At 29.5% G+C, this 21,571-nt stretch overlaps 1 protein-coding gene across 2 annotated transcripts in view; it reads left to right on the top strand.

Annotated features, from left to right (window-relative positions):
* The window catches only part of LOC142330474 (uncharacterized), a 259,605-nt gene that overhangs the window by 145,971 nt on the left and 92,063 nt on the right, over positions 1–21,571 (top strand). For both annotated transcript variants that reach the window (XM_075375739.1, XM_075375740.1), the window contains exon 4: positions 3,035–3,175. In XM_075375739.1, the coding sequence (XP_075231854.1) occupies positions 3,035–3,175 (141 nt within the window). The remainder of the gene's footprint in view (positions 1–3,034; positions 3,176–21,571) is intronic.

Genomic DNA, 21,571 nt, shown 5'->3' with positions numbered 1-21,571 from the left:
GGTATTCAGTTAATGTTAGGGATTGTTAACTTAACCTAACAAAAATCAATGCTTTTATTTTATTTATCCCGTCTAAAGTATATCATCTCTAAATCGTTTAGAGGTGCTTCCTCTAAACGTCAGAACGAGTTTTTAAGATACAAAAGTGGGCCGGCAGATCATTATTTGACACCCAAGCAAGAATCGATGTAGACCGATAATTAAAAACTTAAGCGCAAAAACCTATCTTCAACTTATTGTTTCAGATACAGAGTATTCCTTAGCTGCCTTAAGACTTCTATAGTTATTCTCTCCCTAAGAAAGGTTCAGTTTAAGAAAAGTTCATAATTTACTCAATTATAGGAAAATTTCATTATTGTTTTTTTTTTTTTATTATTTTTTTTTTTTATTTGTTATTTTTATATATTCTAAAGAATGTGAAAATATTATTAAAACTGAACTTTTAACTGTCCTTGAAAAACACATCGTATTAAAAAACTTTCAGCATGATTTAAGGAAAAAATTATCTACTGACACAGCCTTTTCCCAAATTTTTGAAAATATCTAAATTAAATTATCTCAATAAAGCATTTTATTTAGTTCCTCAGTTTTTAGTGATTAAAAAAACATAGTAGTGATTTTATCAAAGAAGCTTTGATACCCGGGATGGTATCAATTCGAACCCGGGATCTCCGAATGAAAGGCTGAGACGCTACCACTCGCGCCACGGACGCCGGCTGTAAACATTTAACTTTAAATATGGATAAAATCCCCTTGTATTATGCTTCTGAGGTAGACATAACGTTTCTGATCGCTTGAATAGAATTCTCATTAATGATATTGATATGATAGTGTTTCTGTTCCCCACAAAACGAAATTTGTTATATTTTATTAAATTACAAATTCTTTTGGGATGATCAAATTGATTTCGTTTGTAATAAAATCACGCCGTACTGTTTGCTCTGAAGTGCCTTATTAAAACTTTAAACTTGTCGTCATTATTAAATGTTTATTATGACAACGTACATTCTCGTATAAAGTATAATGTCATCTCTTGGGGCCCCTTCAAAAATCAGAATGAATTTTTTTAAGGTACAAGTCTAATCATTCATTATTTGGCGTCCATAACTATGAATCATTTAGAATATATTTACTAAATTAAATATGTTAACTTATCATAATGTTTATATTTATGAATGTGCAATATTTGATAAAAAGAATGGTCAGTTATTCTTAAAAAATAATAACGTCCACCTTTAGAAAACCAGACAACGGAACTACTTTCGTAGAACGCAACACAATACTTCCAACTTACGAGAAAGAGCCTTATTATGATTCCATTGCCATTTAAAATAAATTTCCCAATTATTTAAAAAAAGATTTCTTACCAGTTTTATTAAAATACAATAAGATTTTTTTTTACGAGAACAATATTATTCTGTGATGAATTTTTTCTGCATTTCTTTCAATGTTTATATAAATATTTGATTGAGTAATTTTCATTAACACCTGAATTGCGAATTATTTTGAAGATATTTTTCAAATTAAATTTTTCGTGCATTTAATACCTTTACCTGAATGTTTTTTTTTTTTTGTTTTTTTTTTTTTATGGACTTTATTCGCATCATTATTTTTTATCAAATAAATTATTTTTATATTTATAATTTATCTTATTTTAACGTGATTTATATAATATATTATTACGTAGATGAAAATAAAAGATTTATCTTTTTTAAGTTATATATTTTTTAGAATTGTTCTTATTATACAACTTTAATGTATGCAAAGTTTATAAATAGTGCAACGTTGAACCGCAATGGTATACCTTAAAGTAGATTAGCTTGTTTTCACTCCTATAATATCCTCCTGTCGAATCCCTGTTTGCTTCGATAGTTTAAGCGGTAATGAACGTTAATAAGAAAATTTTTCTACGACTTCATGCATGCGTGGGTGCTAGCAAGAAGAATGACAACATTTTTATAGATACTACTAATAAATAATCCCTTCCTGTATATCATTGACTATATTAACGCTTGCGTTAATAAACATTACGATAATATAGCTGACAAAATTGTTGTCAACATTGACATTGTTGTCTGTTAGATTAATGCTTTTTTCTAACTTTTACAAACATTATAGAGACAGAAAAAGATTAAAATAGACTGTTTAATTTTTTTGTTTTTTTTTTGTCTTGATAATACCATCACATAAGCTTGAAGCTTGTGCGTGGGATATAGAAATGAAATTTTTTTAGCGTATGAAAAATGCCATATTTAATCGGGATTGAACCCCGGACCTCCGGATGAAAGGCCCAGACACTACCACTCCGCCACAGAGATCGGCAATGTATTCATTCGATAATGTATTGTATTCATGCTAGAAAAAAAAGTTACATATAATTGGGATTAAAGCCAAGAAATCTCTAAAATTATATCTTTTCTTCAAATTACAGTCGCACTGCAAAAAGTCAGTTATGTAAACAGGCAAAGTTCTTACGTAACATTTTAAAGAAGGTATTGTTGAGCGGTCTGTTTGCAACAGTTTTTTAATTTCAAATAAAAAGTTTCATATATGGCTTTGCCTCCTGTCACAATATCTGTGGTAGATTTTCTCGTATAAAGATACTCTTAACATATGAATACTTAACAAAAAATAAAAGAAAATCCTTTAAATTTTTTAATAACGTAATGTTTAAGTTTTTAATGAAATCTTACGTTTTTTTAATTACATACGGTAGTAAAATAAATGCACCCGCCTTACAATTTAATTGGTATTAAAGAGACTAAATCTTCAAATTTCCGTGGTAATAAAAATTAGTGAGTTGATAATCAGTAGTTTTATTCAGGTTATGTACTAACGCACTGCATAATAGATTAAACATTAACTTTTATATTAGATAATAATTTTATATAGTCTTAGCAAAATCTACATTCTCTGGATAAAAATCTAACTCTCATCAATTTTGAAATATAGATATAATAATATAACCTAATTATTAGTTAATTTATAATAAAAATAATTTGTTCATTGTTTTTTGTTTTTTTTTTTTTTACAGATGGATCATGCCCTGGATTACGACCATCAAAAAAATTGCTCTGTTATTTAGAACTGAAAGGAACTCCACCACCTTTAGATTCATGTCTTTGTACACATCTTTTAGTTACCACACCAATTAATAAATTAACACCGGATTCAGGTGAGTAAAATTTAATATTTATAAAAGATTTTAAAAGCTTTTCTATTTAAGCACTCTTATTTAATATCCTACTTTGTATTAAGTTTGATATAACTTTTGATCTGATAATTGTGAAAAAATGGCATACAATGCCGGTAATGTTTTACCAAATTTTTTTTACTTAATATCACTCGAGTAACCGTGATGAGTTATTTAATATGTAATTTATAAAAACCACCGTCATCGTTTTGCTATTAAAATGTGGCATACAAATAACCAAATGTACAATTTATAAGTCTAGTTTTGGAGTGAAGAAATAATTTTTTTAATTTTTTCTGAGCTAATTTTCACTTTCAACGATTAAATAAAAATATAATCTACAATTTAATAGTGTATTTAAAAATAATTAATTGATTACTACCCATTTTTAAATACTACTGCAGCGTTGGTTGAAGCCAAATGAAGATATTTAATTCTTAGGTTTATCAGTTTTTTCAGTGAAATAGTTTTTTTTAAATTTTACAACCTTTTCTTTTTCTTTTTATTTGAAATATATCTAGTGAAACTTATAAGTAAATATATTTCAAATTAGAATTTAAAATATTTATTTATATAATCCTCCTCTATGAATCATGAGACCTTGCCGTTGGTGAGGGGGCTTGAGTGCTCAGGGATACAGAGTAGCTGGACCGAAGGTGCAACCATATCGGAGAGGTATCTGTTGAGAGCCAGACTAAGGAATGATTCCTGAAAGAGGGCAGCAGCTCTTTCAGTAGTTGTTAGGGGCGTGAGTCACAATGACTTAAACGGCCGTATCAACATCACTCAGTCCTCTGAGTACTGCGCAGCTGAAAGCAATGGAAAACTACAGCTGCTTTTTTTCCAAGAAAATGTGGCTCTCTGCATTTTCACATAGCAACAATGGAGGCGCCTTCCTTGGTAAAATATTCCGGAGGTAAAATAGTCCCCCATTCGGATCTCCGGGTGGGGACTACTAAGGAAGGGGTCACCAGAAAATTAAAAAATAACATTCTACGAGTCGGAGCGTGGAATGTTAGAAGCTTAAAAAAGGTTGGTAGGCTAGAAAATTTAAAAAGGGAAATGGATAGGGTGAATGTGGATATAGTAGGAATTAGTGAGGTTCGGTGGGAAGAGGAAGGCGACTTTTGGTCAGGTGATTTTAGAGTAATTAACTCAGCGTCAAATAATGGGCAGGCAGGAGTAGGTTTCGTGATGAACAAGAAGATAGGGAGGAGAGTGGAGTATTTCAAAACGCATAGCGATAGAATCATTGTAATAAGGATAAAATCAAAACCTAAACCGACAACGATTGTTAACGTTTATATGCCTACAAGCGCCCATGATGATGATGAGGTAGAGTGTGTATACGAAGAGATTGATGAAACAATTAAACACGTAAAGGGAGATGAAAATTTAATAATAGTTGGAGATTGGAATGCAAGCATTGGAAAAGGCAAGGAAGGAAATATAGTGGGTGAATACGGGCTGGGCAAAAGGAATGAAAGAGGGGACCGACTTATAGAGTTTTGCACGAAGTATAATTTAGTAATTGCCAACACCCAATTTAAAAATCATAATAGAAGAATATACACTTGGAAAAAGCCAGGCGATACTGGAAGGTATCAGATAGATTATATCATGGTTAAGCAAAGATTTAGAAATCAACTCGTTGACTGCAAAACTTACCCTGGAGCAGACATTGATAGCGACCATAATTTGGTGATAATGAAATGTAGATTGGGGTTTAAAAACCTGAAGAAAAGTTGTCAGATGAATCGGTGGAATTTAGAGAAGCTTGAGGAAGAGGAGGTAAAGAAGATTTTTGAGGAGGACATCGCAAGAGGTCTGAGTAAAAAAGATATGGTAGAAAATGTAGAAGAATAATGGGAGAATGTTAAAAAGGAAATTCTTAAATCAGCTGAAGCAAACTTAGGCGGAATAAAGAGAACTGGTAGAAAACCTTGGGTTTCAGACGATATATTGCAGCTGATGGATGAACGTAGAAAATATAAGAATGCTAATGATGAAGAAAGTAAAAGGAACTATCGGCAATTAAGAAATGCTATAAATAGGAAATGCAAACTGGCGAAAGAAGAGTGGATTAAAGAAAAGTGTTCAGAAGTGGAAAGAGAAATGAACATTGGTAAAATTGACGGAGCATACAGGAAAGTTAAGGAAAATTTTGGGGTACATAAATTAAAATCTAATAATGTGTTAAACAAAGATGGTACACCAATATATAATACGAAAGGTAAAGTCGATAGATGGGTGGAATATATTGAAGAGTTATACGGAGGAAATGAATTAGAAAATGGTGTTATAGAGGAAGAAGAGGAAGTTGAGGAGGATGAAATGGGAGAAACAATACTGAGATCTGAATTTAAGAGAGCATTAAAAGATTTAAATGGCAGAAAGGCTCCTGGAATAGACGGAATACCTGTAGAATTACTGCGCAGTGCAGGTGAGGAAGCGATTGATAGATTATACAAACTGGTGTGTAATATTTATGAAAAAGGGGAATTTCCGTCAGACTTCAAAAAAAGTGTTATAGTTATGATACCAAAGAAAGCAGGGGCAGATAAATGTGAAGAATACAGAACAATTAGTTTAACTAGTCATGCATCAAAAATCTTAACTAGAATTTTATACAGAAGAATTGAGAGGAGAGTGGAAGAAGTGTTAGGAGAAGACCAATTTGGTTTCAGGAAAAGTATAGGGACAAGGGAAGCAATTTTAGGCCTCAGATTAATAGTAGAAGGAAGATTAAAGAAAAACAAACCAACATACTTGGCGTTTATAGACCTAGAAAAGGCTTTCGATAACGTAGATTGGAATAAAATGTTCAGCAATTTAAAAAAATTAGGGTTCAAATACAGAGATAGAAGAACAATTGCTAACATGTACAGGAACCAAACAGCAACAATAACAATTGAAGAACATAAGAAAGAAGCCCTAATAAGAAAGGGAGTCCGACAAGGATGTTCCCTATCTCCGTTACTTTTTAATCTTTACATGGAACTAGCAGTTAATGATGTTAAAGAACAATTTAGATTCGGAGTAACAGTACAAGGTGAAAAGATAAAGATGCTACGATTTGCTGATGATATAGTAATTCTAGCCGAGAGTAAAAAGGATTTAGAAGAAACAATGAACGGCATAGATGAAGTCCTACGCAAGAACTATCGCATGAAAATAAACAAGAACAAAACAAAAGTAATGAAATGTAGTAGAAATAACAAAGATGGACCACTGAATGTGAAAATAGGAGGAGAAAAGATTATGGAGGTAGAAGAATTTTGTTATTTGGGAAGTAAAATTACTAAAGATGGACGAAGCAGGAGCGATATAAAATGCCGAATAGCACAAGCTAAACGAGCCTTCAGTAAGAAATATAATTTGTTTACATCAAAAATTAATTTAAATGTCAGGAAAAGATTTTTGAAAGTGTATGTTTGGAGTGTCGCTTTATATGGAAGTGAAACTTGGACAATCGGAGTATCTGAGAAGAAAAGATTAGAAGCTTTTGAAATGTGGTGCTATAGGAGAATGTTAAAAATCAGATGGGTGGATAAAGTGACAAATGAAGAGGTATTGCGGCAAATAGATGAAGAAAGAAGCATTTGGAAGAATATAGTTAAAAGAAGAGACAGACTTATAGGCCACATACTAAGGCATCCTGGAATAGTCGCTTTAATATTGGAAGGACAGGTAGAAGGGAAAAATTGTGTAGGCAGGCCACGTTTGGAGTATGTAAAACAAATTGTTGGGGATGTAGGATGTAGAGGGTATACTGAAATGAAACGACTAGCACTAGATAGGGAATCTTGGAGAGCTGCATCAAACCAGTCAAATGACTGAAGACAAAAAAAAAAAAAAAAAAAAATTATATAATAATAAAAATAATATTTGTGATTTTGTAACCTTATTATTAATTGATTTATTACTTAAGCTTAATAAATAATTCATTATTTGCTTAAAAACTTTTAAAATGATTGCACTTTACTTTAAAATTCGTATATAATTTACATCGTGCAGTAAGCATATAATATGTATATCTGTGTTACCGGTTCATAAAATATCGTTTTTATATTAACTTCATTAATCATGCATTATCATAAATTACTAAGGAATATACTGTAACAAATATCAAATATGGTGGTAATAAATAGACTCGTATGAATATCAAAGTAATAGTAAAATGCACGATAAATCTAATTATAATTTCATTCATAAACTATATGTACTTTAATGCTATATATATGTATATATATATAAAACAAGAATTATATAAAGAGGACGTTTAAGATAGTAATTCAATGTAAACGTGATAATCTTATAAATACAAACAAGTATAATCATAAATTTTAATGTATATTAAAAAAATTCATCTTAACTGTTGTATATATAAATTATTCTGCATTTTCTAAATTTAAAAAAAATTATTTATTTTAAGCAGTATATAAATTATAAACTGTCAAATATAATATTACGTTAAAACATTTATGTGTTAGCACTATAATCTATGATGTCATACTTTTAATTTTCACCAGTTTTTTAATAAAACAGGTTTAGGTTTTTATTCATACTTGTGTTTATGTGTGCGAATGCATATGTTTTTTTAATGATAGGATACGTCATTCTACTTTTTGTCGAATAAAAATTTCAGTATAACCATGTCAAAGTTAAAATTAGATAGCAGAAAAAAGTTTCCACATAAGACTTTCATTTAACTTCAACTATCTGAGTTACAATAAATAATTTTCATATTTAAATTACCGATAAAATTTCCTTACTATTTATAAAATAAATTACGCATTTATGTTATATTTTATAATCAACGCAGATGGTTTCTCTAATCATAGATATTCATCAATCTTCAGGCCTATAAATTTCAGAGATTTTTACGAGATAAATATTATTTAAATATTTTCCCTTTTTTAAAATTATTTTATTTTATTTTTTAGTACGGGAATTAGATACTACGGGGTAACTTAAAAATTATATTTCATCCGTATTCATCTAGCATATGATATGTAAGTTTTTTAATTTGTAGACTAGATGTGTCGGTGTGACCCAGATTTTTAAAACGCTAATCATTCGTATAAAAAGTTAATACTTCGAAGCGTGACTGAACCAGTTATATTTTAATTTCAATGGCTTCTTGTCAAAATTTTTCTGTTCTAATTAAAATATAATTTGCTCTTACAATCATTTGATGTTATAAACTACAGATACTTTTACGTACTACACTAGTAAGGAATGCAGCTGTTTATATAGTCTCCGTTCAAGAAAGCTGCATTAAATATTTCGAGAATATTCCTGGCATATAGATTGTGATTTAAACTCGTTTTTAGGGATAATTAAAAAAAAAATTTGTTAATAAAAAAAATCGAAAAAAAAGACACATGAAGTATAAATCCAGCCGTACTCTCGAACCACCCCTATTGCACCTAGTCTGCCACAATAATATTTATCTTTCATCGTGAAATTCTTTTATGGGAATATCCTTTTCTGTAACATTAATGAATTACAGAGAATATCACGTTAGTTTTTTTGTTTTGGGGGATGAAAAAAAATTGATTTTTTTTAACAATAATCAAAATGATGATGTCTTTCAATTCCTAGAGACGGAGTTTGAAATTTCTGTTACAAGTAGTAGATAAAAAATTAGATTATATAAATTAAAACAATAAACATGTTATTATTAATATTAAATATTTATTTTTTCTTACTTACATTCCGTCTAAATTATTATGTCATTTCTTGGGGCTCCTTTAAAAACTCAGAATGATTTTTCAATATAAAAAAGTAAACTGTCAGTTCGTTGTTTGGTGCCCATTAGTATGAATCGTGCAGATATTTATTTAGAAATTTAAAAGTTTTAACATATCCATGTAATTATATTTATGAATGTATAATTTTTGCTAAAAAGAATTATTCTTAAAAAATAATAATATCAAACTAGATAACTATTTTTTTTCGTAACTCGACACAATAATTCTGCTCATAAAAGAGGGTCTTATTATGGTTTTATTGTTTTTTTGTTTTTTTTTTTTTTTGAATTTCCGAACTATTTAATAAATTTTCTCACCAATTTGTAGAATTATAAGGGTTGAATTAAAACATATTTTTAACAAAAACGATATAGCTCTGTGATAAATTTTTAAGTAGTAATTTTTTTTTAAATCTGAATTTTCTGCATCCCGTTTAAGGCATGCATAAATATGTGTTCAAATAATTTTTATTAACGTGTTCTATAATTGTGATATTTCTTTTTTTTTATATTTAATATCTTCAAGTGTTTACCTTTACCTCACATTCATATATATATATATATATATATATATATAGAATTTAATCACAACTACTTTCTATCATATAAACAACTAATTTTGTGTTTTGTGATTGCTCTATAATCACAAAACACAGAATAAATAAAAATCCTGATCAGAATAAAGGATTTATTTATTTACCAGTCGGGGGTTCTTCAGGTATAATACGGGCCCTCTGTCTTAGGGCCCGTATTATACTCCATCTTTACTACAGACAGACCTTCCGACTACAAACAAGGTTACACTCTCGCTTCCTTTGCGGACGACGCAGTTGTTCTCGCTTTTCATTCCAGCCCGACTATAGAATCGAATAGCCTACAATTTGAGTTTTTTTGAGATAACGGGTATCGACTGCTTTGGTCATTTATTCCTATGAGAATGGAAATTTTTAGCGTATGAAAATTGTCATGTCTGATCGGGATTCGAACCCAGGGCCTACGAATTAAAGGCTGAGACTCTACCACTCCGCCACGGAGATCGGCGAGTTGAATTTAATCAACAAATTGTTGAATGCGTTAACCAAGAAAAATCGAACCATGTGACATTCACGACGAGGAGAGGTAACTGCCCGCAGGTTCAATTTGATGGGGGTGTTGTAATTTCGCAAACTGAGAATGTGAGGTACCTGGGTCTCTACATCTTGACCGTTGGCTAAGTGGAAAGAGAGAAGAGAAGGCAACTTGAGGTAAAGGTAAAGGAAATGTTCTGGTTGTTGGGCAAAGGTTCTCAATTATCTTTATCTAATAAGCTGTTGGTATAATCAACAATTCTAAAACCGATCTGGACTTATGGAATCCAACTTGGGGCAGTGCAAGCAATCCAATATCAAAATCTTAGAGGGATTACAAAATGAACTAGGGAGTTGTATAACAGAGCCACCTGTTATACACGTGAAATACACGAATATTTAGGTTTACGATAAGTTCGGGAGGAATACAACGTATCAGTTCAAAGTACGAACTACACTTAATAACCACGTGAATATCATTTAGCTTTGAACCTCGTAGACAACGGGGATGACGTTAGAACATTAAAACGGCTGCAGTTTCTGAACCTTAGTGACTCCATTGTGTCTTAAGTGTAACTTCAACTGGAAGTGTTCTCCATTATCTCTTCGATTTTTATTTTCAAATTTATTGCTTCATTGTTTTTCTTGCTATTTTTTTTTCTCTTGTTCTACTTTTAATTGTTCATAATTCTTAATATATGTGCTGCTTGGCGCAAAAGTTCTTTATAATACTAGTAAGTAATTTTTAGAAGTTTCGCTGAGAACTCCTTATCATGTGATTGTGAGTGCGATCCAATTTACTTAAGGTTAACACAAATGTAATCAACTGTATGTAAAGTTTGAAATTATAAAAAAAAAATTATTTATAATTAATATGTATAAATTTATACTCAAGATCGTAATAACGAAAAAAACGAATTTGAAGTAAATTTTACTTATTTAAAAAATGAAAAAAATGCCAATAAATAAAATATTTACATAAACTTCTTTGTACAAAAAATATTATTTGTATTTTTAAAATCAACAGAAGGTAGTCAAATCAATTCAATAGTTCGTTCCCTTGTAAAAAAATTGTTTACTAACTTTACATATATATATTTCTAAAAACAAAAAAATATTATATATATATATATATATATATATATATATATATATATATATATATATATAAACAAAACCATATTGAACAAAATAAAAAATATTTGTTTATCACAAAAAATGAATTTTATTGGTTTGACCCGTATCACCGAATGTGTAATACCATTAAACGCTTAAGAGGAATATTAAATTTTAATATTAAGATAAGTTAAATAACACTTAAAGATAAATAAAAACAGAAAATACACTGGTATATTTATATAACATAAATGTTTACGAACATAAGTTATATAAAGGAAAGTGGTCCACCTTGTTAAACTGAATATGGTAGAAAACACTAAACGCTACTTAAATCTGTTGAAAGTAAAACTGCAATGGTACTGTATTTATAAACATGACCTGGTATATATAATTTATACATTTAATGTAGGTGCGTGATGTGAGATACATATAAGCATGATCGCCAAATACACGCACAAAGCAGTTATAAATTTTTCTATAAAAGGTTTAGTATAGATTGAAATACGCTAATATTACATGAGATACTAATATTTGTATCTTATTTAAATAATCCTGGAAATTATTAATGATAAAAATAATAAATTCGTTTGACATCGTGACGAAATCACGCTGTTAATTTAAAAAAGAAATGTTGCACATACTAGTAGATAACGTTACCTGAGATCATAAATATTTATTTTATTTGTCATTAATCGGAACTCGTAAGTAACTTTTTATATGTTAAACTTAGAAAAATGAAATTTAGTAAATGTACTTGCCTCAAAACAATGTAATTCTTGGCATGAAATCACAACTTGGCGTCTAATGTAGGCCATTCTTTGAAACTACCTATGAAAGATATCAAATAGCCATCATTTTTTTTTTTTTTTTACCAACTTTTCGAAGAAAAGTACAGCCAAGCAGTTATAGCAAGGCGCTTTAAATTTATAGCAACTTGCTTTAAAGTTATAGCAAGGCGCTTGCGGAGAGGAGTAGATGTACGGCTGTAAGTAGAGGAAAAAGGCCTTGCTAGAACGGCTCTGCTATGCGTATTATTTTTGGTCGCACGGTAGGATTGGAGGGTTGAGATTGAATTTTCTTTACGTTTTGAGGTATGAGGAGTACAAAAATACCGTTTACTTAAAAAAAAAATATATATATATATTTATACAGTGTTTCTAAAATGTTGGACTGGCTACACTTTTTCGGATTCTACTTTTAAAACTAAACAAAAAATATCCTTAGGAAAAATGGCAATTTCTCATTCGTTCTCACACTGTTCGCCATTTTGTTATTTTTATATAAAAATTTATATCTCTAGTTCGATAGATGAATCACATTAATATTTGGTAAGCGTCTTGGTAATAAAGTTTTAAAATTAGCATAAAAATCAGGACTTAAATTCCTTCGCAAATTACAAAATGGTGGCCATTTTTATTTTTCAATCGGTTATAAATATTAGTTTTATCAAAATTTATATTATTTGCTAAAATATTAAGCATTTTATCTAAAAGAAAATGATATTATTATTTTTTAACAAATAATCGAGTTATGGGAGAAAACTGATGTAATTTTGTGTCATAATTAGGTCTATTATTGTGAGAAAATTATTACTTAAGCTGATACTAATTTACAATACTAGAATTAACAACAAATAAAAACAATTAATATTTAATCGAATTGAACGTAAAGTGGAGGACATGAAAACAGACAAAAAATTACAACAATTATCAGCCGTAACTCAGCTATTTGTGAACCGATTTAAAAAAAATAAAAATGTCATTTCTTCAAAATAAAAGGCTTAATATTTTTTAATAAAAAATTTTTCCACATTGTTCCTTACTAATCGTTTATTAAAATGTTTTGGAGAGAATTTATCCTTAAAATTTTTGGTTTAATAATGGCAGCTATTACTTTTTTTTTTTTTTAAATAAGGACCAAGTAAGAAGAATAATGAAGAGGAAGTTTCCGCAACTAAGCAACCAACAAGTAATTTTTACCTCACACCCGATATAACCTATTCCTAGTTTTTACAAATATTTCCAGTCTACATCTCAGTAACCCACCGGTTTGGTCTAGTGGTGAACGCATCCTCCCAAATCAGCTGATTTGGAAGTCGAGAGTTCCAGCGTTCAAGTAGTAAAGGCAGTTACTTTTATATGGATTTGAATACTAGATCGTGGATACCGGTGTTCTTTGATGGTTGGGTTACAATTAACCACACATCTCAGGAATGGTCGAACTGAGACTGTAAAAGACTACACTTCATTTACACTCATACATATCATCCTCATGGATCCTCTGAAGTAAATTCCTGAAGGCTAAACAGGAAAAGAGAGTCTATATCTCAGTGGCGATAAGTTAAATCCTAATGTTTTACTCCATTTTTACGTTAAAATCTTTTTCTGAGTCAGTTAATCTACTATGATAGCATCTTTTATTTTCACTACAATTTAATACTTATGTTGATTTTGTAAATCTTTTTTATTGTTTTTCTCTCGATGCCATATCTATGAAAAAGAGGAATAAATAATTTGAAAAATATCTAATAATCATCAGAACTTTGTAAAAGTACTACCTGGACAATCAGTGATATTCTGTATCCTTGGAAACAGTATTTACGATGTGGATAATATAATAAGATAAGTTGTGGCACTTAAACCTTCCATAATTAATTTCAATTTTTGTACGTTTCTGTTATGCACATTTAATCAATTTCATTGCATTTGTTGAATTCAGTACAATATTTATCGAATGTAAAAAAACAGGCTATTTTTTTTTTATTCTGTGTATCAAAATTAACAAAGAATATTCTATGAAAAAAATGGTGATTTTCTCTTCGTTTTTACTTCTGTATGTCATTTTTTGGATTTATAGAAGAATTTATACCTCAGGATCGGATTAAGAAATCACTGCAATATTTGATATGCATGCTAACATCAAATTTCTCTAATAAATAAAAAGATCACGTACAAAAATTTTAAAATAGCGGCCCGGTCAGATTCTCCAAGGGGAACCATTTCCTACTTTACATTTTGTGATCTGAACAAGATTCTGCAATGCGCATATATAATTTTTTCATCCGTTGTACCGGACGAAAATCTTAACTGATTTTGACGGAACTTGGTGGGGTGATGTAAACCTACTGGGAATAGAGCCCTATTGATTTTCAAGTGAACCGGTTTACAGGAACCGGAGTTAGAGGCAAAAACCCACAGTTTTTTTGGGTACGTTTTCAAGAATTTCATGTTTGTAACTTGAAGGGTGACATGTTAAAAATCCAAAATAAGATTTTTGCGAGCACCACCTGGTGAGAGTTGGTTTCCCAATAGTCCTAAAACATCAAGTTTGTAGTCCAAATCAGATTTTTGCGAACACCGCCAGGTGCAACCTTAGTTTCGGAATAATCCAAAATGTGATGAGATATAAAAAAAGGGGTTGGTGTCAAAAAAAATCAATTTTGAAGTTTTAATCGTTTTCAGTCAATTTAGCCTTTTTTTTTATTGAGCACGGCTCCAAAACCACACAAATTATGAGTAACATTATCAAATTGAGTTGTTGGCAAGTGGCAGTGTTCGCAGTGTTCTCAGGTTCAAATCCTAGTAAAGGCAGTTATTTTTATACGGATTTTAATACTAGATCGTGGTGGTTGGATTTCAGTTAACCACACATCTCAGGAATGGTAAACCTGAGACTTCAGAAGATTACACTTCATTTACATTCATACATATCATCCTCTGAAGTAATTCCTTACGGTGGTTCCGGAGTCTAAACAGAAAAAGAAAAAGCAGTATTAAGCAATTAATGCAATCATAACTCAACAATTATGTGAAATGGAGGAAGAAGAAAGACAAATATAAATTATAATGTATTTATTGGAAAAATACACAGTATCTGGCAGTATTATAAAAGAATACATGAAACATAAAAAAAACATACCAAAAGCAATATTATTTTCCAAAAATCATTACTGCAGTATAACATCCTTTTTTTCTTAACTAAAACCGGATATCCGCCTTGTGACCCACTTACTGTAATATTTTTTTTGAAAATCGTTGACAAACAATCCAGTTATTGCTAGAAAATTTACGGCATAATATTCCGGCGGATTTCATCTCTACGACTAATAAAAAAATTGAATGAATAAATTTAAATAATTAAATATTAATTTACAGCTGGGTTACTGTTTAATTTATTTATTTTTTTATATATATTTTTTTTTGTTACGAAAGAACGGGCTTCAGAAGCTATGGTTAGCCCGGTGGAAATTGGTAGCGTATGAAATGATACTATGCTTGGCTGGGATTCGAACCCGGGGCCTCCGTATTAAATATCGATACACTACCTACTCAGACAAATATATTTCTGAAGATCTAAAAATTTTTTTCTAAAATTTTCTAACCCAGTTTTGTTTTACATTTCCAGTCTCAGTACGATATCTCTACTCATAGGTGTACGTGCATTAGGAAACCTAAAAAGGGCAAGATATCCGAAAATAGAAACTTTTGATTAAATAATAATTATATTATGTAATCGTAAAATAAAAATCAATATAGATTATTTTATACTTTTTTTACATTCAGTTTCGAAATACATTCAACTTTTATGAATTAAAAAATTTTCTAAAATTATTACCAAACAATAATTTGACTAAATAAAATATAAATATATTTATAATATACTGCGTCGTTATATTACTTAACATTAAAAAACGATTGAAAAGACATTATGACTTATTTTTATTAGATGGATAAAAGGTTAAATAATTTTTTTTTAACTCACTTTCGATTACAAAGAAAATACTTGTTTCTGACATAAATCTAGAGTATAAAAAATATCGTATAAACTTACATGCAATAAAGATGTACCGTATGTTAAAGTTCAAGAACATATCGTTTTTTTAAACAGTTTAAAAGGACATTAAGTTGGGCAAAAACTTGTTTTGCTATAAAGTTTTGTTAAGGAATATAAAAAACAATATTTCACGTAACCAGTTTGTTAATTAGTTTAAGTCTACTGGACAAAAACAGTTGGTTAATTTAACAACAAAGTCTATCCTTAAAAACGTTTAACTTTACAGCAAAAACAAATAAAATAAATCGAAAAATTCTGTTTATTTCGTAAAAAGATTTATAAAATGTTAATTGTTTAAATAAAAAATTATTTCATATAATTATATGTTGTCACAACTAAAGAATGTATAGATATTTAGTTCGTTCAGAAACAACTAAATTATATTATATAACTGAACAGTTTCAAATTAATTAAAATTAAATTTAAAAAATCTTTATATTTAATAATTTTATAGAATCCAATTAGCGTTTTATAAATATATTTTATTTATTAAAAAAGTCTATAATTTATAAAATTTTACTGTTTAATTTTTTTTTTATCATTCTATTTTCTAATCCAGTAAAATCAACAAAAAGAATCCAGCTCCAGTCAAATCTTTTCTATATCATTTTTTTACTTCCTTGTACGAAGTAAAGCAAGTATTGTGATCGCGAAAAATTTCGGTTATCAGATTTCAACGGAAATATACATTTTGATCACCCGTGAATCCATTTTCACTAGTTTCAGCGTGACGACTGTACGTAACGTATGTATATCGCATAACTCAAAAACTATTAGCCGTAGGATGTTAAAATTTTGGTTTTAGGACTGTTATAACATCTAGTTGATGCACCTCCCCTTTGGATTGCATCGGCTAGAATAAAAGTATCAAAAAAAGCCCAAAATCCAAAAATAATTTGGATTCTTGAAATTTTTTAATTCCAGTAATAACCCCTCATTGACATCTTCTCAATGATATATCATGTGGTACTTATTTTCATTGGTTCCAGAGTTATAGCCAGATAAAATTTTAATTAATGAAATATCTGGATCTTACAAGAGGAAGGTACATCGGTTCGAATCAGACTTCATCTCCTTTTTTTTTAATTTAAGTATATTGATTTTTATTAACCTCTGATTGTAAAAATTTTTTCGATAAATAATAATTCAATAATAACAATTAAAAAAAAAAAAAAAAAAATGAGAATTTATTAATGAAAAAAAATGTAGGTACTTTTCATTTAAAAAAAAAAGAAAAAAAAAAGTGTATAAATTATTTAATGGGCGTACAAGGAAGTCATGTGCTGTACGTATCAGATTTTTTTGTATAAATATTCTATTAGTTGTGGGGTATTATTGAAAATTTAAGAAGAATTTAAATATATCATCTTATATTAAAATTAAACGGTTACGTGAACAACATTTTATTTTCCAATTTTTAATTTTATAGTCGCTGATTAAAGTAAGGATAAATAAATAACCCGTCGGGTTAGTCTAGTTCAACTCTTCGCAAAGTCAACTGATTTTCGAAGTCAACAGTTCTAAGCTTCGAATTCTTGTAAAGGCAGTTGCTTTTGTATGGATTTCATTTCTAGATTGTGGATACAGGTGTTCTTTGGTGGTTAATTAACCACATTAGCAAGGCAATGGCAAACCATCCGTAATGCCTGCCAGGAAAATTCCAAGCAATTAAAATCACCAAGGGTCGGACACGACTATGGCTAATTTAAAAAAAAAAATAAATCTTTTATTTTTATCGGTAGATAATAGAAATAGTACACTATGTAAATAATATCAGTAATGGTTAGATTTGAGGCTTCTTGGATAATAAATAGAACTTTTTTAGCATTTGCTTAAATAAGTCAAGGGAAACTATAGAGTAAAACTTCGATCCCAGCATCATTACAAAATACACAACTAACCTACTAGGTTGGTGAAATGGTAAACTTGTCGTTGCAAATCAGCTAATTACGAAGTCCAGAGTTCTAAGGTTCAAATCTTATTACAGACAATTGCTTTTATACGGATTTGGATACCAAATTATGGATACCGGTGTTTTTTACACGACTGCCCAAAAAGGAATGTAATATATTTAGGGTGTTTGTATGTATTTTTGTTCCACCGTAGCAGCTCAATGGCTGAACCGATTTAGATGTATGAACTCGCGTTGGAATCCTTAACTTACCGGGTGTGTCGTAGGATATATATATATATATATATATATATATATATATATATATATACACACACACACGTTTAAATAAATTTTAAAAATCTGACAAAAGGAATTATACTATTTATAAATACTGTAAAACAAAATTGTCACCCGCACTCTCTTTAATTACCCTACATTAGTAGGTTAAAGAGCAATATTTGTCAACAATGTTTTTTTTTTTTTGGCAGTCGTTATTTTAAATTTTTAATATTTATCTCTTATTGGTGGTTGGGTTTCAATTAATAACATGCCTCAGGAATGGTCACGTTTACCGGTACATTTACACAGATCTTGATGAGTCGCTAATGACTTTAATTGTTGATACGACTATAAATATTTTTTTTTTAAATATACAACTAATTATAAAATAAAATAATAGATGTGATTAAGGTCCATATTAATTATTTGAATTACAAACACATGAAATAATTTTAAGGTAAAGATATGTTAGGTACTAAATATTAAAAATAATTCACTACTCAATAGCCGTTAATGAAAATTATATGAGCACATGTTGAACGGGATGCAAAAATTCAATGTTTGTTTAAATTTTTTAATTATTATTATTTAAAAATTCATCGACCAAGTATTTTTTTTCTAAAAGAAAATCTTTAATTGTTTTTTGAATAAATTGGTGGGAAATTTTTTTATATTTTTCCGTAATTTATTACCGAATTAACTACTATAATGAAATTTTCCCACGCTTTTAATAATGCTGTAATATTTTCTCAATTTTGATTAAAAATATGTCGTTTTGACTTTTTTTTATCTTAATCTCTTTTTGACTAAATAGCAATAGAAGCATAATAAATTTCTTTCTTTTAAGTATTTTGTTGAATAATACTAAAACAGATTTGTTGTCTTATTTGATAAAAGTGGATATCTTAATTATTTTTAAAAAAATAAGTGACTGTTCCTTGACTTCCTTTAAAGGAGTACCAAATAAAGAAACACGTATTTACTCTTTTATCCCGATTTAAAAAAATATAAAGAATTCAAATATTGTTTTTCCATTTTAGAGATTTAACGATGTTTTTTTTTTTTTTTTAACAGCGTTTTAATGCTGATTTAAGTTAATATATGTTCATAAAATAAGAAAATATATATTTAAATTTGAGTCTTCTTTTTTGCCCTTCCTATCATTGTCACTCTAACATTTGTAGGTGTCGCGTCTCGGTACCTCCATTCTCAAAACTACTTTTAATACTGAATATTCCTGATTTGGGATCTTCAACTAACTAGCAATTTTAAGCACCTCTCACTCACCATTCCTACTGTCATGGGCTATTCTGATTTGTCCCTCTCGCTGTAACAGTTATAGAATTTCTTGAAATTAATCCTGATTCTTCATCTAAGCAATTTAAAATTTTTAAATATTACACCGGATTGGGCGTTTATTTGTTTATTAATTATTTCTTGTCTTTTTTATTTAAAATTTTAATTAATAAGTAAATATATTATTATATTAATTGTAATATTAATATTGACCATTATATAATCAGTTTTTTATCTCATTTATTTGTTTTTCCAAAAATAATAATAATATAACAGAAAGTTATTTCACAACAAAAAAACAAGTGTAATTGCCAACGAAAAAACATTTTTATATTTGATTATAAAAAAGGAGTTTTTTTGATTAATTATTTATACCTAAATAAAAGGGTATTCGTTATGTAGTTTTACAAACATGTTATAAAAATTGGTACTTTGTTAACGGGGGGCCGCTCGATTTTCGCTGTTTTTTGTTAGCATTTTATATCTTAATTATTTTATTTAGTTTAAATATCACTTTTGTTATTAATACGTTTTTTATCATTTTTATATTTAATATTAATTAGACGAGATTAAAAACATAGCAAAACATAACAAAGCGAGCTTTAGGTTATGTTGATATCGTGCAAGTGCAATACACGGACCCACCTGATTGGTCTAGTGGTAAACTCGTCATCGCAAATCAATTGATTTCGAAGTCGAGATTTTTAAGGTTCAAATCCTAGTAAAGGCAGTTACTTTTATACAGATTTGAACATTAGATCGTGGATACACCGGTGTTCTTTGGTGGTTGGGTTTCAATTAACCACATATCTCAGGAATGTTCGACCTTTTCTTTCTTTTCTTTCTCCTGTTTAGCCTCCGGTAACTACCGTTTAGATAATTCTTCAGAGGATAAATGAGGGTGATATGTGTGAGTGTAAATGAAGTGTAGTCTTATACATTCTCAGTTCGACCATTCCTGAGATGTGTGGTTAATTGAAACCCAACCACCAAAGAACACCGGTATCCACAATCTATTAATCAAATCCATGTAGAAATAACTGGCTTTACTAGGACTTGATCGCTGTAACTCTCGACTTCCAAATCAGCTGATATGGGAAGACGCGTTAACCACTAGACCAACCCGGTGGGTTAGGAATGTTCGACCTTTTCTTTCTTTTTCCAGTTTAGCCTCCGGTAACTACCGTTTAGATAATACTTCACAGGATGAATGAGGATGATATGTATGACTGTAAATGAAGTGTAGTCTTGTACATTCTCAGTTCGACCATATCTGAGATGTGTGGTTAATTGAAACCCAACCACCAAAGAACACCGGTATCCACGATCTAGTATTCAAGTCCGTGTAAAAATAGCTGGCTTTACTAGGACTTGAACGCTGGAACTCTCGACTTCCAAATCAGCTGATTTGGGAAGACGCGTTTACCACTAGACCAATCCGGTGGGTGGGAATGTTCGACCTGAGAATGTACAAGACCACACTTCATTTACATTCATACATATCATTCTCATTCATCCTCTGAAGTAATAGTTTACTGTGGTTCCGAAGGATAAACAGAAGGGAAAAAAGTGCAGTACGCGGAATCGTTAGTTACATTACCTAAAATAATCTACGCTAAAGCTAGTTTCGCTCGTTAACCTCGTCAATTAACATTAAATATATATGCAACATAATAACAGAAGTGATATTTAAGCTATCAATAATTGTATAACCCTACTTCTACAGCACAGAAATAATTTATGTAATATAATAGGAAGAAATGTTTAAAACGTGCCCTCCCCCGTTAAAATAAAGTACTAAAACTCGTATATAACAAAAAATAAAGTAACAAAACAAAGTATACTAATGATTTATTTATAAATGAAAAAACAACAAAAATTTACCGGGATAAACAGGTTTTCCTCTTTTTTCGAAATTTATTTATAATAAAATTTCCAATTTTAGAAGTAAGTGTTTAGTGTTTATATATTTATATTATAAAACAAAGTTCAAATGTTATTCTAAAATTAGTTAAAACAACTAGTGTCATATAGGTATTGAATAATTTATTAACATAAACATTTATTTAAAAGGACGTGTAAAAATTAATCCGCTCGCATGTTAAATTAACAGAAATGACTTAACATGTACAATC

The sequence above is a fragment of the Lycorma delicatula genome, chromosome 9 (assembly GCF_047948215.1).
Source record: "Lycorma delicatula isolate Av1 chromosome 9, ASM4794821v1, whole genome shotgun sequence".
In the NCBI taxonomy this organism is placed as follows: domain Eukaryota; kingdom Metazoa; phylum Arthropoda; class Insecta; order Hemiptera; family Fulgoridae; genus Lycorma; species Lycorma delicatula.
The sequence above is the reverse complement of the archived record's forward strand: the minus strand, read 5'-3'. Positions and strand labels throughout refer to the sequence as shown.